At 41.1% G+C, this 25,292-nt stretch overlaps 1 protein-coding gene across 2 annotated transcripts in view; it reads right to left on the bottom strand.

The window, feature by feature from the left end:
• Positions 1 to 24,870, bottom strand: part of LYN (LYN proto-oncogene, Src family tyrosine kinase) — a 49,581-nt gene extending 24,711 nt beyond the window's left edge. The window contains exons 1-6 of one of the 2 annotated variants that reach the window (XM_030970028.1): positions 24,805 to 24,870; positions 3,600 to 3,736; positions 2,367 to 2,415; positions 2,169 to 2,274; positions 1,613 to 1,711; positions 1,404 to 1,507 (exon numbers count right to left, since the gene is read on the bottom strand). In XM_030970028.1, the coding sequence (XP_030825888.1) occupies positions 1,404 to 1,507; positions 1,613 to 1,711; positions 2,169 to 2,274; positions 2,367 to 2,415; positions 3,600 to 3,731 (490 nt within the window). In that variant the 5' untranslated portion in view covers positions 3,732 to 3,736; positions 24,805 to 24,870. Of the gene's footprint in view, positions 1 to 1,403; positions 1,508 to 1,612; positions 1,712 to 2,168; positions 2,275 to 2,366; positions 2,416 to 3,599; positions 3,737 to 24,628; positions 24,662 to 24,804 lie in introns of those variants that run through there. The other variant, XM_030970034.1, reaches the window with a different exon arrangement.
• Between the last annotated feature and the right edge of the window lie 422 nt (positions 24,871 to 25,292).

The raw sequence follows: 25,292 nt of genomic DNA, 5'->3' as shown, positions 1-25,292 counted from the left end.
TCAAGCCTAAGAAAACCACCGATTTGTCTGCTTTTCTTTTTGCTCCCTTATTTCCTCAAAAAGCATTTTGCAATCCACAGGAGGAAGTTAGCAAAAACCAGCCCTGAACCGGTCACCAAAATGCTTATGGTCAAACTTTCGTTTTCAATCTTATTCAACAAACTCACTGGTTCCATATTCCAGGCAGCTCCACAGTCAGTGCCCAGCATTGCAGAGTCCCCCAGCTCAAGTAGAAGTGGCTGGGAGAGCAGGACTGTGGCTGTCACCCTGCCCAGGCAGAAGCTGAAATCTGGAGATCAGCATTTTGAAAAAGGAACATGCTGGTTGTCATGGCCCAACTAGCAAAAGGATAGTTTGGAGATGGCTTCAGGCATAGACGAAGGAGAGCAGATCCGCTGATCTGCTAGATCTGTTGATCCCTAGGCAGCCCTAGGGAGCCTAACATCATCTAGGATTTAAACTGGGGCAGGAGAGCATCTACCTTTAGCTACAGCACCCTTTGTTTCTTCTACTTGTACAATTCTTGCCCATTTTCAAAGGATAAAAAAGGATCCCTCCCCCTTATCTCTTCTCACACACATATCCAGTGATTCTGGGGGGTACTTTCCCATACTCTCAGTACCCTATGTAGAATTTAGGAAACTTCCTTTGAGAACTTCATTTAGGGGTCTTCAGCTGAGAGCACAATGATACAGGCCCATTACAGATGATACCTAGACAAGAATCTGCAGTATTAGAGCCAAAAAAGCTACCCTGTGGAGTGGGGAGGCATGACCTCCTCAAAGGCTTCATGTGTCTTCCTCTGGAGGATGCAGTGTTACAGCATCCAACTGGAATATCCATCCAGACTTACAGCCAGAGTCCACAGGCCGGGGCTTCTCAAAGCTGAAGAGCCTGGAGACTTCACTAAGCTTTTCAGCACAAAGCACTCAGTTTACAGCACAATTTTTTTCTGAAAAGCTTTCTGAAAAGCATCCCACTACACTGTAGAAGTGAAAACCCTCATTTTGCACTAACTACAATTTTAAACTTGTAGCAATGGATACAGACCCAATAATGGAAGACTGTAGAATGCAGCAGCTACCATTACAGCAGCATGCCTTTCAATAAAGGAGTCACAAACATTAAGAAAAGATGCCACTTCATTCATTCCTGCATATTGTCAGTGTAGTCACACATATAATGCTTTCTCCCCCCCCTTATCTCAGCTTTGGGTGTTAGCCTGCAACTCTCTTCTCTCGTTTTCTGGTAATTTTCTCATTTTTTTCACTCCTACAGAACTGCAGAAAATTCACACAATGGGATGCACTGAAACTACTCCACACCCAATGCCAATTTTTGTGTAGACTGACTGCATGTTTTTTATCTCTATATCAATTCCAAAGTACGACCCCAAAACCTACCTTTTAATGTTTCACTTTCTCTGATAAGGAAAGCTCCAGGACCATTTCCAGGAGCCAGGAGTTGTCTTTCAGCATCTTTTCGGGTTATGTCTTTGAAGAACCATCTGAAAAGTATTTCAAAGAGTTAGAACCACCTCTTTCCCCACCCAAGAAGGATACACCACCAAGGTGAAGAAGTTTGCCAGAATTTAGAGACTGGGAGAACTTACTCTTCTGTTTCCAGGGTGTTTACTTTTGCTACATAGTTGCTGGGAATGAAACCTTCTTTTCTTGTTGTGAGAGATTTTGCTCTCCACCATTCTCCAGATCTGAAAAACAAAAACGGTAGTACTCACAGGAAAGGAAAATGATAAATTATTATTTAGGTTCTAGTCAGCTGAGAGCTTTGCCCAGGCTGGAGAGAGAAGCACAACCTTTCCTCTGAGGTCAAGCACCCTGAGAAGCCACTGGCTCCACCAGATCAATGTTTGGTCACTGTTACTGAGGCCAGCTGCCAACCAGAGAACTGTAGACTCAGAAATGGTTTGGGTTAGAAGGGACCTAAAAGATCATCCCTGTCATGGGCAGGAACACCTTCCACTGAAGCAGGTTGATCAAAGTCCTATCCAACCTGGAATAACTCCAAAAAGCATTTGTACTATCACATGTAAGAGAGCTCACTTATTGTTCATACACCCATGGTACAAGTAGGATATCAAAGCACTGTAGAGGGAATTAGATCAGCCCAAAGAAAATCTGCAATACAACCAATATTGCCCTACTTACTCTTCAATAACTTTCAGTTTTTCTCCTTTTTTGAAGGACAAGTCCTCTTCATGAATGCCATCATAGGGATACAAAGCTACCACAATGACTCCCTGCTCCTCTGCATCTACAAAAGCAGAAAGACAAAGGCACGCTCACATCACTTTGCAGGCTGACATGGGCACAGCACACAGCTGTGAGATTTCTACAGAAACATACCTGTACTGATAAACCTCTGTCCTGGTAAGAGCTGTGCTTCTGGATTTGCCTACAATAAAATACGTCCTTAATTAAGCAGTTTTAGATCTTTGTGATGATCTTAAATTACAATTACATATTATACAGTTGCTCTGCTATCATCTCATATGTCTTAAAAGGAAATGCTCAGATTTTTTTCCCACCATTTTTCAAAGTATGTATTATATATAAAAAACATAGATTATTTATATGACAATATAAAAATATAGTAAGTCCCCCTAGATTTTAAATTGAGCAGCTCAGACCTTGTGAAGGTGTGGCACAAGCTGTGGGGAAGAAGTTCACAGCTTTGGGACTTCTGCTGCAGAGGCTTTAGGTAGGGCACTTAAGCAGGACAGTTATTACCGTGTAGCTGTCATGCTAAAGAACTACAAGCATGGTTATGCCACTAAGACTGTGCAAGGGAAAAAAAAGAGTTATTAAAAAAAAAAAGGTAAGTCTGTGATGTGTGGTCATCGACTGAGAGCACACTGAGTTCACTGTGTCAGCTGGGGAGAGAGGAGAGCAGGGAGCCAGTCACACCTGCAGAGAGCAGGTCCCTGAACGGGGCAGTCAGGACACAGTTTCCTCAGCACAGTAGAGAAGGTGGGGAAGAAAAGGTACCAGTCAGGCTGCAAATTAGCAAACCCACTCGGTACCCAGCAGAATTCCCCATCCCAGCACTCTTCCTTCCAACGCCAGGCAGCACACATGGAACATGTTAGCCTGTTCCTCCCACAGCACAGTGCACCACTGCACCCTCCCAGCCTTACCCACACACCTCAGGCAAGGCTGAGTAGTGGCCCTCAGTGAGTAAAGCTGACTAGAGCTGGTAAAAAATCACCCATGATTACTTCAGCCTTTAAATGGAATAACAAACACCTGGATCCCAAAGCCATTAAAAATCCAACACCAATGCTTTAAAAATGGATCTAAACTACTTCAGGTTTTCTAACGTCATCTAGCATTCTTCTACAGACATAGTTATATCTACTCAAGCATTGCTAAGTTACTTTTTTAATGCAGAAAAGTATGACAAACATAAAGTAACAAACCACCTTGTTTTAATTTTTATTCGTCTAGGTACTTATTCATTGAGGGTGAACTGCACACAATTTGAATTTTTCCATGCATATGCTTTGGATTGAAATTTAAGTTATGCCAGTCATGCTTTGTTCTTGCTACAGGAATTCTCTCCTGGGACTATCTACTTACTGGCCTTTGCTGTTTATTGGACGTTGGATCCCTCACATAAATAGTTCGTTCAGTTTTACGTACTGGTTGGTTCTTCCAATCTAGCCCATCTCCATGCAGATTGTCTTTCCTTTTTGATTTTATACACCCCATATTTCCTGTTGAAATAAAAAAGGTGTTAAACAAAATCATTGTGCCATAAACCAAGCCCTTTCCTGTGAAATCATCTGAGCTACATAGTAAAAATGTTCTTCCTTCTCATATAAAATAGTTCATGGGAAAAACAACTGAAGGTTAGGCCCACACACTGATAGCTCTTTTCTGTTGCAAAGGAAAGAAATTACCTTGTTTCAATCCACAGAAGAAGTAAACAGTTATTTACCATTTCTTCAGATTTTTTATATTTTTTCCCTAATCTACTTTTCCCTGCCCAAACCCCCTGTATCTTTCTGATACTTCTCTGAGCTTTGGAACAGATATAACAAAAATGCAATTATTGCAGGGATAACTTTTAGCTGTATATTTTAAAGAAAAGACTCTTTTGGAAGATATAGGAAAAAAATTCCTGTCCAAATTCTGAGAGCTGCAGCTGGAAGCAGCAACGCCTGTACATCCCCACTTTATTTTGCAGATGCCAGTCTAGCAGGGAGCTCTGTTTGATTCAAATCCCTGTCTCACATGAGGCTGATGACCTGTGCAGTCCCAGCTCCATGGCAGACACACTGCTACTGTGACCTTCAGCAATGCATCTCCTTGTTAACACAGGCACGTTACAGCAGCCTAAAACAGCTGATGTGTGTGCCAGCGATGGCAAATCACCACACAAGGATTTCTTCTTCAGTATCATTTAGAAGGCTAATTCTTCTCTCAGGATGTGCATCCATGGTAAATCAGATGAGATACAGCTGTTGGCATCTGCATGACTGGAACCTGACTGCTAATCCCGTGATACAATTACATAGTACTGCAGCAAATATATATATACAACATTATCTCTACAATCCTCCCTCCAAGGAGAGTAATTATACTTACTCTTCAAAGAATCCACTATGAATGCTTTTCAACCCTTTTCTTCCCTCCTCTCTCCCTCCTTTCAGGTCAGTGCTCTAATGCTAGGTTCACAGTCACATTTTCCCTTGAAGGCACACAGTCTCACTCCCCCCTGCCCTAATTAATGTTTAAAGCCAGCTCTTTGAAGAACAATGCAAAACCTAAAACAAGAGCTCAGTGCAAATATAGGCTCAAGTAAACAAACACAGCTGGAGAAGCTAAAGCAGATTGTAAGACTCTCATCCCACTTCCACCTTCATTTCTAGGATAGAAAAGGTTCATGGTAGTGAACAGGTAAAGCAGTAGCAGAAGTGTCCATTGGCAGACACAACTGTACCAATGGGACGGTGCCTTGCAGCTGCAAAAATTAACCAGACTGGACTGGGATCATGTTAGGACTCATACTTTTGTAACAATATCTATGATAATCACAATCCTAACTGATTACAAAAATAAACCAAGGCAACAAGCAGTCTCACGTGGCAAGTCTCAACTTCCAACATCACCTTCATTTAATGTCCCATCCTGCCATTGAGGAAGCACTACATAATGACACAATGCACTGTCCTATCCACAGTCAGAGTGCTTTCTTCTAAACATGACAGAGGGATACTCCCTCTCCTACCATTTCTGCAAATTATCTGTCACCTATTGCCAACACGTCTTGGATGTCTATGAGATTCATCAGTGATCTGTGATCCTGGTTTAAAGCAGCATTAAAACCTATTGCTCCCCTTCTTGGCTTCTCTGGAAGACAAGAAAATAAAAGGAATCCTACAGAAAATCAACAGGCACTGACCAGGCAGAGAATAAAAGTTTCCTCTTCTTGACTGTCAACATTTCAGTGTACCCACACTTATTTGAAAGCACTGGAGCACATCTTCATGCAGGAGCTTCCCTTAGAAGCAAACATCTTAACTGCTTAATTTTAATGCTTTCATTTTTGTGATGCTCAGCTACATGTGGGTTGCATACTAGTTGTTTTGCAATACTGAGAAGGATTTTAAAATTTATTTTATTTATTTATAACTGTGGGTATGTAGACGACTCTTGTTCTGTCATTCATGGTTCATAGGAAATTTCTGTACACCCACAGGCAGACTGGTGTTTGCAAACTCACCCTAGACATCAGGAAGGCCAGTGTTTAATTACCTGCTGTATCTGCAAGATCAGGTATTTATCCACTTAAGTGCTAACCTTTCTGCTCTTGAATAGTTCTGCTTGTACAGAACAAACAGCTGAAGTGGAGGGCATGAAGTAATTTGATCTAAGTTGTCAGCCAAAAATCCCTTTCCCTATTCCTGTAAGAAAGCTGAGCATGTCTTTACAGACTGCAGAATGCCCAGTGTCAGTGTAAACTCAGAGAAAAGCATTTTTACTCAGATTTTTTTCTGCAGCTGAAAGCACATGAACAGCTGTCAGCTCTCTGCTGTGAGGCTGTGTTAAGCTCAAGGCTGGCATTTGTTCATGACAGTAAGAACTGACCAGTAATAACTATGTAGAGGTGCTTTGAAATCACAGAGAAGTTTACTTGATGTCATGTGAAATCACACAAATCACTTTGTGAGATGACCTTTGTGATGGCTTCAAACAAAGAGAAGATCCCAAGCCTCATCATGAACCCAGAAGGTTTTTCTGGGTTCTTTTCCTCATAGAGGTGAAAGTCCACAGTCCCCACAGGACTCAGCTGGTTCTACATGAGCAAAAAGTGCCAACAGTGGGTGCTGAAGCCCACAGCTGGTTCAAGGTTATTGCCCCTTTCACTCCAGTACAGCCCCAAGGATTGAACATCTAGGAGGAGCCAGCTGACAACAAGGATTTACCTAAAGCTGAGCCCCACACTGCATTCTCCCAAAGCAGCCCCATTCTTGCACTTCAGTTCTGCTCCAGAACACAGATTACAGCTGAGCATGTGGGCAACTGCTTCAGGAGTGGCATCCTGACCTAACTAAAACAGCAGTGCAGGGAGAAGTGTATAAATAAATAAAACATTTTACTTGCCATAAATGTTTATTTGCCTTGTGCTCTGTAGCTGTGTCACAAGGAAGTGTTTTGTGCAGATAAAAAGAGAAAACAGTAAGCAAAGAGCAATACAGAGAGCCCAGCATCATTACAAACCAAACTCCATTATTCTTTATCAGAGATAAAAATAATTTCTACATCTGAGAAAATGCTGCCAGTCCCGACTCAGATGTTTCCTATTCCAACAGTTCTGCAATACAGGAGACACTACTTCCTATTAATGCTTTGCATTTATTGTCCTGTCTACACCTCTAGACATGAAAGATTAACACTGAATTAAAAGAAATTCTATTTTACATAGCTGCTAATCTTCATAAATAGATATCTAAAAAAGTAACAGCTTCTCTTTTAACAAAGACCATACTGTAATTTATGGCTAAAAAGTAAACACAAATACTTAGGTTAACAGCTGCAGCAAGGTGACAGGAATCTAGGTTCAGGCACCCTTCAAAAAGCCACAGGAGTATCCATAACAGCTATCACACAGAGCCTCTGCAGCAGGTTTCTCCAAGACACTGTTTTTGATGTCTACACTTGCCTTGAATTTTCTCTCTGAATCTCCTATCTCATCTTGGGTCTACAGCACTTGGGTCTTCATTCCAAAATGGTTTGGGAGGAGTGGAAGTCAGAAACTAATGCAGCATTCTTCCAGGGTTAATAGCTGCTGTCTGTCCCCAAACAGAATTCTTTTATCTGCCTTTTTCTACACTTCCAGCAAAGTAATGTGTCTAAAGACACAATACTTCCTACTGCAAGCAGCCAAGTTTCACGTGACCGTCACCTGTCCATCCCCCATCAGCAGCATTTGGGGTTTCATTTCATCCCAGTGATTACCCTTTGTATCATCTACAAAGTTGATATCATTTTTCATTTTGTGTTCATAACCATTCTCTTCCTTGTGATTTTTTACATACAACATATATGGCGCATATTACAAGTTATTTCCTAAAAAACCCACTTGACATGTCTGGTCTTTTCTTGATCAGAGTCATGTCTTCATGGAAATGATTCTCAAATCTTCATAGATTAAACTTCAGCTCTTCCAATAATAAATTAACTTTTAAAATAATTAGAACTACAACAATGAGCATACACGCTCTATTTTATCAAAGTATGTATTTTATCCAATAAATATATGTTGTTGAAAAGGTCAGTAATCACATATCAAAACAACTATGCGGCTTAGGGTTTTAACAGATATATACATATGCATTTTAACAGGAACATAAATAAAATAAATTTGTATTCAATTGAATGCAAAGAGTAAACTCTTCCTTTAAATGACAAATTTTTCATGCCTAAGAATAAGGGAAAAAAATTAAAGCCCCCAACTTACTCCGAGTCTTGAATATTGCTTTATATTTAAACTTCTGAATTAAAGAACAGGAAGCAACTGTTTACATCTATATATAAAATCCCAACTGGTTTCACATCTGGAGCTTTAAAGGGGGATTAGAGAGCAGAGGAGTAAATAGTTTTATTTTTAATACATCTTCCAAAATTTGAAAACAATATCATTGTCCTCTTCTGTTTTAGATGTTTCATTCTGGCCTTGAATGCCAGCTGATTTGCTGCTACTTCACAAGTTATAGTCAGGGTAACACAGTGATGCCTTCATCAGATCTCCTGAACTCCTGTGCATTTCCCTCAAGGGCAAGGCAGAAGTGTCTCAAAATTCAGAGTGATCAACTTAGATTAAAACTGCTGGGGAGGAAGGATCATAAGCCTGCTCTGCTCAAAGACACAAACACCTGCTCTCTCAGAAGCTCATCCAACATCCTACGTCACTTCAATCAACTGCTCAAAGTTATAATTCTATAAAAAATAACTTAAAAAATCTTAAATGTAAGAACTTCATTTACCTTAATCTTCAGTGCTTACTTTCACTTTATGTTGATTTGATTCCACAGCATCTGTGCTACCCAAGTGTTGCAAGGATCTCCTTTATCTCTGTTATTGGGACTATGAGGACTGTTTCTGGGAAACTTGGGTTCATTTCTGACCCAGCGTTACATGGCAAAGCAACTGCCAAGGAATACAGAGCAGGAGTTTAACTAGAGGTGGCAAAGCTCAGCAATGGCTTATCAGTACTGGTCTACACATATTTGGGCAAGTGAAGGTTTGCCACTAGACCACAGCGAGAATAAGAGCGACAAAAATAAATTATCTGTGGTTGGGAGCAATGTGAAAACATCAACTGGAGGGCAACTGAATAGAACTTGTTTTCTGTCCCTCACCAGTCTCAGAAATTGTTAGATTTAAGCTTGTTCAGTCTTACTCTTATACCTGCAATTCAACACATATATCTATAGCTATATATTAATTTAATAATATATAATATTATCTATAGATACACATTTCAATTTTACTGTAAGTCCTGACTGTCTGATAACTGTCATCAAATTGGACTCATGCAAATGCAGAAATCTGGGGGTCAGCTTTCATTTTGAGCTTGTTTCACTTCCTAAATCTTGTTTTTGCACTGGCAGCTAACTAGGGAACTTAAGCAGTTTCTTCCTCCATTGCCTTTCTGCTAAAATGTTTGTCTCAGTCAATCCTTGTTGAAAGTATTTTAACATTTTGTCGAATTTAGCTTATTTCTGTAGGTCTGGATCACCCCATGTCTGTGTCTCCCAAATGGAATTCATCCATTATATGATATCCATGGGCATACACAGAAGGGCACAAATCTCCATGTGCTCCCTGCAATGCTTATGGAAAGGAGCATAGATAACCTGAATCTACTCAGTGCTTGGCTATGACAGACTTGCCCTCTGTAGACTCCCACTGCTCCTCAGTTGTGAGAAGCCATAGTCCAGCTGCCAGCATTTAAAAGAAAATGAAAAAATAATGGGGGAATTCTTTTAACTGCTTCAATCTTCTTTCTGGAAAAGGTGAGACAAAGTTAAAATAATATTTTGACATAAATATCTATATGAACAGGTCAAGAAGAGAAACAAATTAATCCCCTGTGTAACCAACATTACTGTGGTGAAAAAGTATGCAGCAAGCATGTTACTTTAAAATTTCCTCATACCTGGTCTCACTTAATTCAATCCCTCAAATTTTCCAAGAGTGTATGTCTGTCACAGCAAGACAACATTGCTATCTAATTTATCAACCATGATTAGAGCAAAGGACTACAAAATGGGAAAGGCAGATCTGTTCTAGGCAGCACAATCACATGGCACAAGCTCAGAAGTTTACCATGCTCCATTTTTAGAGAGATTAATGGGTGATGGTGGGGAAGAACAAAATATTATTGCTGAAATTTTTCAGAACCTCACTCTGCTTGGCTTAGAAGCTGTCACGTAAGTCCCAGTCTTAAAAATGTTTTGGAGACAATAATGGCATTAAGCCCTTCATCCTCTTGGGAGATTAGGAAGAAGTCACATCTTTTTCAGCCTGTCTTCTACACTTTAAAGCCCAAACCCTCTCAGTTTTTTCCACTTCCATTTGTTATCCTAGCAACCCTTCTCCACATCTGTTTCACTTTGAACCCATCCCTCTTTAAGTACAGGAGGTTGGAGCTGCCCAGATGTTTCAAGATAATTTTCAGCAATGCCTTGAAGCAAATAATATTACTATTTCTTCCATGAACTGCAATACATCACTCAATAAATCCCAGAAATTAATTTATGATTTTCACACTTTCATCACATTGGCCTTTCATAATCATATGGCCATCCAATAAGACATCCAGGTTTGTATCACTTTTCATAACAACAAACTATTGTCACAGCAGACTTTCCTATCTCCTGTGGCATTATTTTACACCCTGATATCAAATTTCTCCCCATTATTTCCCCAGGCTATTCATCATGCACAATGTTCTCAGCCACCTGTCTGTTTCTAATGCCCTCTTAATATCACAAGGGACCTAATATTTTTTCATTGCAAATTTTTAAAGTCTCAATGTAATGCTAATGTAACACCAGGAAACAGAAAGTGGTCCTGCTAAGAGACTGGTAGTGGTTCTTGTCTGCTGCACTTCCCCTTGTTACACTTCTTTCACAATTCCTTCCTTAGCAATTGAGACCAAGACAAATTCTACTTTGTCCATGCTAGCTCAGATTATTTTTATGCTTTCCACATCATGTACAGAAAGCATCACCCTATCACTTTCATGCTCCCAAACATTTGCATTCCTACCACACTCATATATCTATCACATTTCTACTTCCTCTGCAATGCTCAATTTTGAGCCCTGTACCAGTATTTCTGTCTCTTCTTTTCCAAGACCTGATTCCCAATATAAAGGCACAAATTAAACCAACTAAACCAGTCTGGGTGGGCAGACACCTTCCCTGAATCCTCTACCAAGCTGACTGCTGTTCTCAATGAAATTCTCACCACCCATTCCTCTATTGTTTGGTGTCCTGTTTTTCTTTCCCACATTTGCCTTCCTATTGAAATGAGGGACAAGGACTTTACAATATTCATACCTCAAGTCCACTTCCTTAAAATGGAAATTCAAGTTACAATAGGGCCAAAAGGTGTGCTGCCATACAACTATATTAGAAGTGGACTGTGGATTAGAATCAATAAAATGGTTTGGGTTGGAAGGAACCTGCAAGATCATCTAGTTCTAAGTTCTCTGCTGTGAGCAAGGACACCCTCCACTACACCAAGTTACTCAGAGCCCCATCGAACCTGGCCTTGAACTTTTCCAGGGATGGGGCAACCACAGCTTCTCTGGGATAGCTGTGCCAGGGACTCACTGCCCTCACAGCATAGAATTTATTCCTAATATCTAATCTAAACCGGCTCTCTGTCAGTTTAAAGCCATTCCCCCATGTCCAGTCACTCCATGCCCTTATAAAAAATCCCTCTCCAGCTTTCTTGTTGTCCCCGTGTAGGTACTGGAAAGCTGCTCCCTGGAGCCTTCTCCTCCAAGCTGAACAACCCCTACCTCTAAGTCTGTCTTCACAAAGCAGGAGGAGTCATACAGCAAAAATCCCCCAACAGCTGACATAAGAACTGAGAACTTTTGGTGAGATAAAATATCTGGAGCTGCCATGCTGATGCTGTATTGATGTGTTTCTGGAAAAGGCAGACCTGTTCTGAGCAGCAACATCATATCATATCACATCATATCACATCATATCATATCATCATATCAATCACATCATGTCATCATATCAATCTTTTTTTCCCTATACTCCCCATTTAAATGTTTTTTTTCTTACTAGATAGGCTTTTTAGTGACACATTAACCAACATGAACGAACACACTGCTGTACTAAATGGCAAATAAGTGACTTCAGTTATCACATCCCAAACTTCCAATAGGAAGGAGTGCTCTGGTAAAAGTAGTTCTATCAAAGTAAACATTTTCCTATATTCAAATTTCACCTTCCAGCATTTACCTGTCTTGCCTTTAAGTGTCCAGGGAGAGGGTAACTTTATTCAGTGCTTGGCTAAAATACACAGTCTTTGCTGGAGCTCATAAATGACACATAAAATAAATATCATCATAGCTGATGACATGAAAAGTAGCTCTAACAGGGGTGGGAAGCTTTGGGCAAGAAAAAAACCCCTTCCATTTATCTGTAAATTCACTGCAGTTTTGTCTAGATTAGTTAAAGTCTTAGTTTCATGAAGGAATTTTGGCAGTTGTTAAAAAACAAAAAACCAACACATTAAAGTAAATAAAAATCAGCAAGAAACACTGAAAATAATGTCACTGTGGTGGTATAATGATGTTATAATGCTTTCAGAAGGATGAAAATAAAATCCTGAAACAAAACATCACATTGAAATGAAGCAGAACTTGTACAAACTACTGATCCTAGTTTATTGACTTGAAGAAAAAAAATTACCAAAACATAAGAAAGTTAATCCACAGAATATTGTAATTTTGCTAACATTGCATAATAGACTTTATATATTATGAAAATATTCCAGATTCATTTAGTCAGTATTTTTGGCACTAATTTTAAACCAAGTCTTACATTAAAATAACATGTGTTTTCTGACCTTATAATACTTGCTTCATTTTATTACAATCATCTGCCTCAACTGCATCCTCCAGAATTTTGAATCAATATCAACAATGAATTAATTCACTTTGCCAGGCCTCAGGCAACCACATCTTCCATTTCCTCAACTTTTTTCCACTGTACTACATCTTCTGAAGATAGAGGGAAAGGTCGAATAACATCTTAATTTGACATAACAGAATAAATACTTCTATCAAATTCTTCAAAAGGATCATATGACATGGAACAGAAAAGCTGTGCCAACACATTAACCAACTTAAAGCAAAGGTTCCCAAAATACTTTAAAGACTTTAAAGTGTAATGCAAGCTATAAGTAAAAATGTCATTTTCTTGACTGGTAAAAACACTCAGTAATGACAAACAGCAGCTTCACTTAACCAAATCTCCATTTCCAAATGAAAATTTGGCCAAACCACTACACTGAAAAGGATCAACATTCTTCCTAACTATTAGGAAGTGTCCCAATCCAGCTAGCAAACCCCAAGGTTGACATCTACTTTCCAAGTTGAGTGTATCTATGACTCACACACAGATTTTTTCAGCTTTAAATTGATGATTTTGGCCAATAATGGCAGTGTGCTAAACTTTCAGTAGTCTATCTTTGCCCTGCATTTTATGTATGTATGCTGCTATGTATTTCTATGCCTGCCACTAGGATAAGGATCCTTCTCCACTCCTTTCTAATGATTAGAGCAATAACTGTGGTATAGGAAAATGAGAAACTACCCATAAAAAAAAGGTGGTGGAGTGAGGTCCAGGAGTAGCCCCAAGGTCTTCATCCTCCTAATAAGTCACATGATGGAAGGATAGGACAAGCTTCAAACAGTTCCTCTGGAGAACACATATGTGGGAACTATTCCTCTTTACTCCCAACTATTCTTCTTTATCCAGCTATTTATCCTCCCCTTCTCCTTCACACACAAACATTTTGCCTCTTAAAACAAGGTGTAGTTGAGAGATGTGCAACCAGAGCTTCTCTGTGAGTCCCAAAGGCCTGGTTCATGTCCACAGTGGCTTTTCTCAGGTGGTGATTTCAAGACACAGTTTGATGTACTGGAAAGCAAAGGCAAGGCCACACAAATCATCTGCATATCACTGTGCAGTGCCCCATGCCTGCATTTACAACGTGACACGTGGAAGAAAAATGAGAGCTTCTCCCTTGTTTTCTGAGCCTCAGAAAACAACAAGGGACAAAGTGAGCAACTTGCTAACTTACAATGAGTTTGGGGAATCACCACCAGGCTGCACCCTGATGAGCTCTGCAGTTGGAATTTGTTACTCTGCCCTCTCCAGAAGGTGCAAAGGAAGGTATATTTGCAGGTAGCAGCTGATACTTGAAACCTTCGTCTCCTTCAAGCAAGGCAGCCCCTAATGCTCAACCTCCACATGCCTGGACAAATGGATTGATGGGACTCTTGTTGAAGCAAATTATTAATAGCTACTATGACTAAGGGGAGAGGATAGTTATTTATGAAGGTGGCCTTCAAGTAGTTAATATCTTACTGGCAATAAAGACTATTTTGCAGATGTGATCGCTTGCTTTGAAGTGTCCCTGTAATTCAAACCCATTGCTGTATTGTAAATAGAATGCAAAGATCATGAACATCATGAAATCACCACAACATAAAATCATAGACTTGTTAAGGTAGGAAAAGGCCTCTAAGATCATCACATCCAAACCACGGCCCCAGCTGCCCCATTTAGAGAGGTAATTTGAATGCTTTCAGGATGGAGATCCTACCACAGCCCTGGGCAGCCTGTCCTAACACCTGGCCACACTGTCAGTTAAGAAATTTTTTCTTATACCCAATCTAAATCTCCCCTGGCACAACTTGAAGCAATTTCCTCTTGTCCTGTCACTTGCTGCTTGGAAGAAGAGATCAAAGCCTACCGGCACACAACCTCCCTTCAGGGCATTGCAGAGAGTGATAAGGTCTCCTCTGAGACTCCTTTTCTCCAGGCTAAACAGCCTCAGCCACTCCTCACACGACTTTGTGCTCCAGACCCTTCACCAGCTCCACTGCCCTTCTCTGGACTCGTTCCAGAACCTCAATGTCCTTCTTGTAAAGATGGGCCTAAAACTGAACACAGGATTTGAGGTGTGGCCCCACCGGCGCTGAGTGCAGGGGTCAATCCCTGTCCTGCTCCTGCGGGCCACAGCATTGCTGATCCAGCCCAGGATGCCATTGACCTTCTTGGCCACCTGGCTGGCTCATGCTCAGCTGGCTGCTGACCAGCACCCCCAGGTCCCTTTCTGCCAAGCCACTTTCCAGCCACTCTGCCCCAGCCTGTAGCGCTGTGTGGGGTTGTTGTGACCCGAGGGCAGCACCCACTACTTGGTCTTGTTGAACCTCGTGCAACTGACCTCAAGCCATCAATCCAGCCTGTCCAAGTCCCCCATCACATCAATATAAACATGCTGGAGGACAGCAAATTCACAGCCAGCAAGCCCTGATGAAGGTTTTGAGGGTGATCTCATAGAAAGTATGCCACTTCTCCTTGGGGTTTATCTTCTGTTTTCAGTGTGTTTAATAAAAGAGAAATGGGGAACAGAACAGAAGTGCATATTAAGTTTTGTTCTTTCAGATTCAGGTAACTATATTCCCAGGGTATAAATAAATTTTTGTAAACCTTACCTGGTTTCATTCATTCTACAATCCACTTTCAACATGGATTATGACAGTTATGGCTGAATCAGGGCAGAATGACTTCTGTGTCAATGGATCCTAACTGTAACACCCTTGCCATTGTGCAACTCATGTTACTTTGCCCCATGCTGAATTTGCAATTCTGCTTCATTGGTAGGAAGGCTTCTTTATCTGCCGTCAGTCACCTCCGTGCTTGAATGCTGCTTTGTATTCATGACTAAGCTTGCAACTAAAACATAGCATTCTTGGTATAATAGCATCATATTATGTCTTGAGCATGTCTAAAGCACTGACATTCACAAAAGAGAAGCAGATTTTTTTTCACTATCTTCAAACACCAGCATATATTTAAATTGTAAAAAAAAAAGTTACTCTTCCTGCAGACTGTATTGTGTTTCATTAGCTGTACAGCACTAGATAAACACAGAACTCTCCTGAAACAGAGGACATTGTACTGGGGTATGGAATATGGATTCAAGAATGAATTCTATGCTTAGAGAAAAATTTGGGGTTAAATCATTCAAGCTGACGTGAGCTAACACTCAAAGTACAGTTCCTCCTGAAAGTTTGCAAACATTGGACAAGTTTGCTCAAGTTGCAAGAGGAAACTGCAAGAGTTCTCAGGAAAAAAAAAAACCAGCATCAAATCTGGTGCCAATAAATTACATGGCAGAAATGAAATTTTTTGCTGTTTAATCTTTGAAGGGATACTAGACCAGCATTCAGCACTAACTGCTAAAATATCCACAGGAGAAACCACCTTGTCTTGTTCTCACTGATGTTAAGTAGCAGAATCTCCCTGAACTTCAAGGGCGTAAGAACATCCTCCAGGTTCTGGCATTTCACAGAATCCTATTTGTAACTCAATTCTTTTACTTGACTTTAAACTCTGTGCTATTATATTCCTTCAAGGGCATGAATATAGACCAGGAATGTACCAGTTGGTTTCTGGCCCAGCTTAGTAAACAGCTTCAAACAACTGCTGCAATTTGTCACAGGTGGTGTAGCACCAAAGGCTATCATCTGAACTAACAGTTTGCTGCAAACGTGATAAACAGAATTAAAAGAGCTCTATGACTAGCAATTTGGGGAGGTTTCTAGATGAAGTCCTTGAAATCAGAGGTTTTTTTTTTTAAATAGATACAAGTACACTTCTCTTAAGTCTACCAAACATATACTGAGGGACTGCAAAATTTCACCAATTTGGGTCTGAAAACTTGTCATGTAAAGAGGGAAGCACACTCTAACTGAAGTCTTGTGAAACTACATGTGCAAGCTGGGGTGGCAGTAAGAGTCTAAAAGGAAATGCCTCACTGAAGGACATATGCCACTGAATGAACATCAATAAGAATTCACACCCAAGTTTCTAAGCATATTTTTCACACTTATTACACATATTTATTACACACATGAGCATGAATAAGAAGTTTCTCTAAAGTTAACCAAATTTAGAAACATTTTATATGCTTTCTATTTTCATGAAGGAGCGAGAGTGAGAATTTGGAAAGGTCTCTTTGGAGGAAACACTGTAAGTACCTGGTATGACAGTTCACTTGACTGTTCCTGCTTCAAAGGTTCTAAGGAAGAACTGGAGTGCTCCAATTTTAAACACAAGTATGTCTTTGCAGATGATCTTTCTCAAGGGCAAGAATGAACAGTTTCCCATATTACCAGGACAGCAGCTATGCAAGTGTATTAACTTGATTAAAGTTCTTTTCTATTTGAGAGAAATTATTCTGTACTAAACAGAAGATCTGACTTGGGGACAAGATGCATGTTGAATTTGCTCAATATGTTAATTTATTTCATTTTCAAAAACTAATAATTTGACCTCTGCTACTATTTTAACTTTACCTTGAAATTTCTTGTTTTCTCACTCTAAAAACAACAAACATTTTTGTATTCACAAAATGCCACTACTGGCTTGCGCAGCATTTAGTATTTTCTGTTGTTTCAAGTCCTGCTTAATGGTCAGTTGATAGCAGATGAAGACCTAGCAGTTACAACCATAGCAAGTTTCACTGAACCAGGCTCTGATTCTGCAAGTGACAGCACACAGCTTGCAGGAGCTGGACAGACTTCAGGAGACTCACACCAGGACTTTCTGCACAAAAGGCAGTACACAGACCTTAAAAAAATAGGCCAGCACTCACAATAGTTCTAGCAGATTTAGACTCACGGTCAACTGGAGGACCATGACAATGATTATTTTCACATTCATACTGCAGATTGCAAGAATTTCATAGCACTGTTACTGGCTGCTCATTAAAGCTTATAACCTTTGTAACTCCACATAATTCAAAAGTATACAGCTCACAGGCAGGACATGTGATTATGCTACACTTTGAAAAACTGCCTTAGATTGTGCACAAGCCGCAGTGTTTGAATGTGACTTCAGCACTCCCAGCCCATACAGCTATCTTTCAAAGCAAGAACTAAAACCAAATCAGTGTTCACAATGGTTATCCAAGTTTGTTTCAGAAGAACAGTAATGAGTCCACAGCTTGCATTTTAATTCCACAGTATTAAGTGTTGTGCAAAGAAGATGCTTTAACAACTGGTAAGACTTCTTCATTGTTTGGCCACGCATGGGAAGACCTCAGGACAACACAAACCATATGAGAAAAGCTGTAGGAGAGGAGGCCAAAATCCTTAAGAAATCAGAATTGGGGTTGATACTGAGAAACAAATTAAGCAGGAAGACTGCAGAACCAAAAAGACAAAAAGAGAAAAAACAATCAAATAAGAATGCAAAGGATAATAACTAATTGGGTAGAGACAATTTAGTCCCTAGGAAAGCATATACTCTCAATCAGTATGACAAGATACAGAACATGTAACAAACATATGTATTCTGTTTGGAGAAACAGGAGAAATTACTTTCCTGTGTCATACCATACAAGCCACGCGCTTTTATTGCAGGAGTAGGGAAAAGGACTTTTGACTCATCCAAACCTAGTCCAATACATATAATTTGAATAAGCTACTCAGATGCATTTTTGACACTTGTAGCCTTGCTTAAATGCTCCATTAAGAGCAGAAGCATTTCACCTGAAGCACCTTTCTCCCACTTGCTCAGTCTACCAAAACTCTTTTCTGCTGGTGCCAGCTCCATTGAACTATGTTCTTCTAAACTTGCACTGCCTTCTCAAAGCTGAATTTCTTCAGTTTCACTTTCTGAGGGGTCAGTGTATGGGGCACACCAACACCAATGAGCACAGAACATCAATCCTGGAGCAAGAGCTATTGTCTCAGCACCACATCCCCACAATACCAAGACTTGATTTTTTCTCTGCAGGCCAGCACACATGCTGATAAATCCATGCTCTGCTTCCCTGAACCAGAAGTGTTTACAAGGAGGGTCACTGCTGGCTCAAAAACTTTTTCCATGCACCATAACACAGCACACAAAAACCTGCATGCAACAGAAAAGAAACTTGACCAGAGAAGGTCAAAGCAGCATCCCAAGAAGGGCAGACAAAGCGGCAGGGGACAATCCACACTGACCATTTTCAAGACAGAAACCTGTTTTAAGTCAGTTTGAGGTCACAATTTTACATCAGATGTGTCAAACAGCAGCTAGCTGTCTCTAAAGATCACTTACATAAAATGTACATATAAATGTACATTACACATAAAATGTACTCAAAACAGAAGAGTCCTTGCTGATCACCTACAGAAGTATGAAGTTGCCTTTAAACAAGGCACAGCCTTAAAATACTTTGAAGGCCATGCCAGTCCTGCCAGGTTGGTACTCCACCGGACTCATATCTCTTCCAGAGGCTGGGGGTATGTATTTCTGAATGACTATTCCCTGATAAGAAGTTTACAAATGATAATTGGATTATGAAAATTGATAAGGCTTACTCTTCCAGAAAGGGAAAAGAAAATTTGCTGCAGATGTCTAAATCAAGAGATGAAATAAACAGTTTATAACACTGACAGTCCTGAAGATTGGAGAGAAAGAAACAGCAGAATGATGTTGGCAAAAAAAAAAGAATGATGGGAGAAGAAAAAAGAAAACAAGGAAATTATGGTAGGGAGTACTCCTACAGCAGGGTAAAGACTGAAACATGGATTTTTCCAGGAAATTGCGGAGCAAAAGGCTCAAACAAACAGCACATCATTACTAATGAAGACATCTGAAGCCGTGTGGGTCAAGGACTTTTTTGGAAACACTGGTAAGCATTATGGCAGAGGGAGGGGAACTGCTCCCAAGGAAATTTAGCAAGAGATTTTGAGAAGAGGCAAGCTCTCCTGTCAGGCACAGCGGGAGCACTGCTGTCTACTGCCTGCCATCTACATCCCAAGATAAATGGGCTTAGAATTCACCTCAGTATGACTTGGTGCTTCTCCACTGGTGCCATGACAGCTGCTGCAACCTCTCTTGAAGCCAGTGCAAGTATAGCTGGACAGAGAGAGGAGGACAAATTGCCACACCAGCAACCCAGCAAAGAGTTGCTTAAAAGGCAAGTTTTCCAACACCCCTCACAGGATGCAATGCTTCCCTCCAGCCTCTGCACAGTTCAGCATATCTTTTGCAATGATAAGCCTGGGGTTACAAAAATGTACTTTGAATGCCATTTGCACATTCTGCCACACCACAACGGCACATTCAAATGACTCTTACAGTGTATTTTGAACAAGTCGAACACAGAACATCCAATATAGGATTTCCTCTTTCTCCTGCCCATCCCCTTCCTGTTTGTTTACCAAAAACTTTCACTTCCTCAGTGACACTGACACCAGCTCTGGCAGTCACTTAACACTGGTTGTCCAGTCCTGGTCCACTCACACCTGAATCACAGCTCCCCAGGGCATTTAGTACTTACTGAAGGGTTTAGAAGATCCATCAGAACACATGGTGAGGCTGGGGCTGCCCTGGAGAAAACAATTTTCTGTCCACTGGATCTAATGAATATAAACTTCATTATTCTGGCAAGGGACACTCTAGCAGGCAATTTCAATATATGCAATAGATATGCTACTGTTCAGATCTTTCCCTACTCAGTTGATACTACCAGGAAATATTCTTTTTGTCTGAATGAAGTAGAACTTAATCACAGGTCAGACCTACTGATTTACAAATGTGTTACAACTACATAGCAACTCACTCAAACATAATCTTTAACTTTTGGCATTAATTTTGTTCTAAGTCCCTAGTACAGTCATATATGGAAAGAGAAAACTTTAGCAGCCAAATATTCTTCTGTACTAATTGCTGCGATACCATATTGCTTCAGTTTAAACCTAAGGTAAAACCCAAGTAAGATTTAATTTAAAAAAATTAAACAGGTTTGTATACACCTATCTGTACAAAATAATGAAGGAAACATGAAAAAAAGCAATAGATTGTAGATACCACATCAGAAAGCCCACTTAACACATTATGCCTTTTTTGACGAACTTCCTGAAACTGCTTTTTTTAAACCAACAAAGGAGAAGTTAAAAGCATATCCCAGAGGGAGTCCTTTCCCTTCAAAATTTTATAATTTCCATACTTAGGGCACCCCTCTAAAATAGAGAAAACTGCAAAAAGTGCCATTGCAGAAGAGTAGCTGCATCCCACACTTCAACACCTTTGGTGAACTATCCCGTGTTCCAGTTTAAGATTGCACTATTTCCTATCACAGCTGGCCTTTGCAAATTAAAGTGAGAAATTCTGCAATATGACAACCACAGGAAGAAGAAGCCTTCTGCCACATGCAGCAGGGACCATAGAGGAAGAAGGACACTTTGTTCAGACTGTTTATCATTGGAGTCCTTTGAACTGAAGACGTAAGACAAGTGCGCTGCACAAACACAGGAACCAATTGTAGATACTTAAGATGCCAGCAGCTTGAAAAAGATAGGCAAAGCTGACCTAAGGGAGACCAAAGGCTGGCCTGGACAGAACTAGTCCACCCTTTTAACCCACCAGAGAAATGAGATCTACCCATTATTCCCTTCACCTTTCCCTAGTGTCCTCCTTTCTTTTCTCCCCAGCAAAGTATTACGGTCAAAATACCATTTCTCTTCTGACATTTGCCTGACAAAAGTAACCAATCTATCTACCTCTATGAGTAGTTCTTTAGGGCACAAAACAAATACAAGTATCCCATAAATATTTGGAGGAAATGCTTCCAGCACATGATGAGTTCTGCCTTCATGTTTTGTTCCATGAACCCACATTTTTCAGGGAAGATGCTGAACTCAAATGTGAATAATTCAGTCTCGGAAATTACGGCATTTAATGACAATGTCAACAGGAAATGTATCTGAATCAGGCAAAATAAATATGAAAGCACAGACCTTTCTATCCTTCCCTGAAGGACAATGAAGTTTAAACTAGGAACAGTCACACTGAGGACAGTTACACTGCATTTGTCTTTTATTAGTACAGGCTGATTTCTTGGAGAAGGCACCACTACTGTTTACAGGGTGGCAGACTCCTTCACCCTGCATGCGTCATTAAAGACTGTTTTCATACAAATGCAATTTTACATTTTTATCTACAGTTTCCTGTGGTAAGGCTTAGCAAGTCTGGAAGCCTTTCTTATTACACCATCTCTAGCATTCCTGCACTCTCATTAAAGAGGGGAGAGAAATAAAAGGGAGAAGTAGGAAGTAGGAATATGAGCAACAGGACAAAAGATCCTAATTCTCAGCTGGGTAACTGGTTTTTCTATAGAATGAAGCCTTTTTGCTTAGAGACAGAAATACTACAGAGGCAATATTATAACAAATGCTGCTTAAGAGAGTCACATGGTTAGGTATAATTATTTACACACTCAGCTCCATAGCTTCAAAAGGAAGTACCATTCCCTGCATATAAAGCTCACACAACCCTCAGGATTCCCAGCCCATGGATTCTCCTCCCATTCCTTGCATTAGCACACGATGGCTCATATCCTTCTGAGATCTCTGTGGCAGCAGACATCCACATCTGTGTACAGCCATGCTATCACAGCATGATTGCCAGGAATCCTAGGTTATACCTAACACTCACTCCATTAATTAGTTAGGTAAGTTAGTTATTCCCCATGTACTTGTCTTCAGTGTTCACTGAGTTTGAAAAGGGCTCCCTGAACCCTAAGAGTAAAAATGGCTTTAGAACTCCCTGGACAGAAGAAAAAATTGTCACTCAGTTACTCAGGATATGCACATATGGAAAGGAGGAAAGATCTCATCCTCTTCCCAGATCACCTAGCCCTTTGACAAAAACAAAAGTTGTCTCCTGATCCACATGTGTTCATCCCAAAATCTCAAAGATTCCTATTAAGATTCAAAATAACATGCAGAGTAGAGGTAGGCAAACATCCCCTTTTTGTGACAGCAATGGAATAACATCTGGCATTAAATATGGCAGCACTTAAACTTTCCCAAATAACTACAGAGAGGTCAGTGTTGCTGTGGGGCTGATGTGCCCCACAAGAAGGGTCAGGTGTAGCATCTCTGATTTGGTGAGACACCCCACTGAAGAACAGAACTAAGCTGAGCCAGGAGACTTGAGCTTGTTTTCATTGCCTGTCACAGGAATTGTTCCCCTCAACACTTGCTGCTCTGTGATGCCATTTAGCTTACAGGAGTCAAAAAGGCCATAGGAAGAGAGGTCACTTCAATTTTATAGACAAACTGGGGGGAAAAGTATTGTGAAACATTCATAAATACTTATCTATTCATAAATACCTGCCAGGAATTGTTTCACATTTATGGAAACTCCCTTGAAAAGGGTAACATTAAACCCTGTAGTATTAAACAACTTAAAGGCAACAGGGTTTAACTTTGTGTTGTAAAGTTTCACAACTGATTGCTTTGTCAGAAAGAGTCATTGCACAACTCCACTGGTCAAGGGGCTTAAAAAGGAAGGCCTAAATCTTCTCATGTCTTCTGCATATTTCTGTAGGAAAAACCTTTTATTTACTAAAAAACAGAGAAAAGCAGAATAACTTGAAGCCAGCCAGCTACTGTACAAAGATGATTGTTCTATGTCAACAGCACATGACTAAGGTTTTTAAGTTATTAAGTGAAGAATTCTTTCCTAACTAGTCTGCAGCTCACAAAGTTGAAACAGAGAAAGAAAAAAGCTTTAAATCTCAGAAGAGATCCACAAAACGAGACATCTTTTGATCTCACAGTTCATTAATTTCAATCCTTCTCCAAGGTTTCATAACATCCTATTAACAGTATCTAACTGATTTCTAGCCTGTTGCTACTTTCTCTGAGAAAACTGATTTTTTTTCTCATCCATGCTATCAGTGCTGTTGATAGCACGTATTAAAAAGATAACACCTATTCTGTCCTCAGTGTTGGGTTGGAAACAATCCACACAAACACAATTTGACTCTCCTTTTGGTAAAACTGAGCTATGTTTTCCCAACATAGCTTTGCAATTTCTCAACACATATCTTCTGCTTTTTGTTTTAACTCTATAGTAATACTGTGTTGAGTGCAGACTTATCTATGTGGCACTTGTACTTCACAGATACTTTCAATTAACATTACTACTCCTAAATTGCAAAAGTCATACAGGTATTTGATGGGATCAAGCTTAAAAATTTTGATTTTCAATTTGTATTACAATGTCCTAAAGTACATTAAGATTGGCCAGAATGTTTCTCTTTTTTCAAAGGGGGGAACGAAAGGCAGGAGATGGGATATTGACCGGGGGTTTCAGATGAAACCAGCTTTGTGCTCCCTATGTATATCCGAGGGAATATAATCTGGCTAAACAAGCTTTAATTGTTAATCCCTTTGGTCTTTAGTGCCAACAGAGGAGAGCAAGGCAGCAAGATGAGCTTGTGCCAACCCATTCACTGCAAATCCTTGAAAGATGTAATTTCAACAGAAACTCTTAACTGCTTTACTGAAGGTACAGCATCAGCTCCTAAACTAAAACCGTAAGGAGAAAACGCTTAAAGACTGTTCCTCAGGAATGCAGTACCTATAACAGCAGTCTGCAAGGAACACCGCGCACCAAGCATCACAATACCGTTTTCTCATCTTTCTTTTAATTCCAAGTATATTGAACATACACTCAAGAGGAAGAAGCTTTAACTTGCAGAACGCACCAGAAAACACGCTCCTAGAAAAAAGCAGTGTAAGAAGGGATACCCAGGGATCACATCACCTCACCTCAGTCAAGGCTACCGTTTTGGCTCGAAACGCCGACTGCGGACTTAAACCAGCTAATTTCACACGCTCCCCGGCACGAAACAGCCAGAAGGCACCCGAGCCCTCCGCATCCCAGCAGAAACCAGGCAAAGGGATATGAGACAAATCATGCTTTTGAGAATGATCATTTTATCCCAAACGCGGTTATTCCCCTTAAGACCCCATCCAGTCCTACCGGGCAGCTCGGGCGGCAGCGGCACCTCCTCGCGGGGCAGAAGCGAGGGAGAGCCGCCCGGGCAGCGCCCCGTCCCGCCGCGCCGGGCGGGGCGGAGCGGGCGGGGGCGCGGAGCGCGCGGCCGGGCAGCCCCCGCGGGAGAAGCCGGCACGGCCGCTGCCGGGGAAGGCACTTACCTAGCCGGGTGCTCCGGCGGAGCGGCAGCGCAGGGTGCGGAGCGGCTGTCCCGGGCGCCGGGCGGCGGGGCCGGAGCGCGGCTGTCGCTGCGCGGGCGGGGCGCGGCCGCGGGAGGTTCGCAGCCCGGTTACTTCCTGCTGCCGGGAACATTTGCATGGGGTGGACAGCGGGGAGAGCGGGGAGAGCGGCGGAGCGGGGGGCGGCCCGGCCCGGCCCGGCCCGGCCCGGCCTGGCCCGGCGGCTCCTCCGGCTGGAGGCTGTGCCGGGACGAGGTGGGGCAGGGGCTGCAGCCGGGTGTCGGGGGTCAGCCCCGCCGAGCTGCCTCAGAGGGAGCGAGCCACCTCTAAAAGTTACAGCTAAATATAACTCTGTTAGTCTGAGAGGCCAAAAAAGGCTCTCCTGTTCCACCAATAGCCAAAAAAACATCTTGAACCCCAAAAATCAACTGTAAGCAGCTTCTAAGGTCCATTGGAGGCTTGGTGGAGAG

This window comes from Camarhynchus parvulus, chromosome 2, assembly GCF_901933205.1.
Source record: "Camarhynchus parvulus chromosome 2, STF_HiC, whole genome shotgun sequence".
Classification (NCBI taxonomy): Eukaryota; Metazoa; Chordata; class Aves; order Passeriformes; family Thraupidae; genus Camarhynchus; species Camarhynchus parvulus.
Note: the sequence above shows the minus strand (reverse complement) of the source record. Positions and strands in the feature narration are given on the sequence as shown.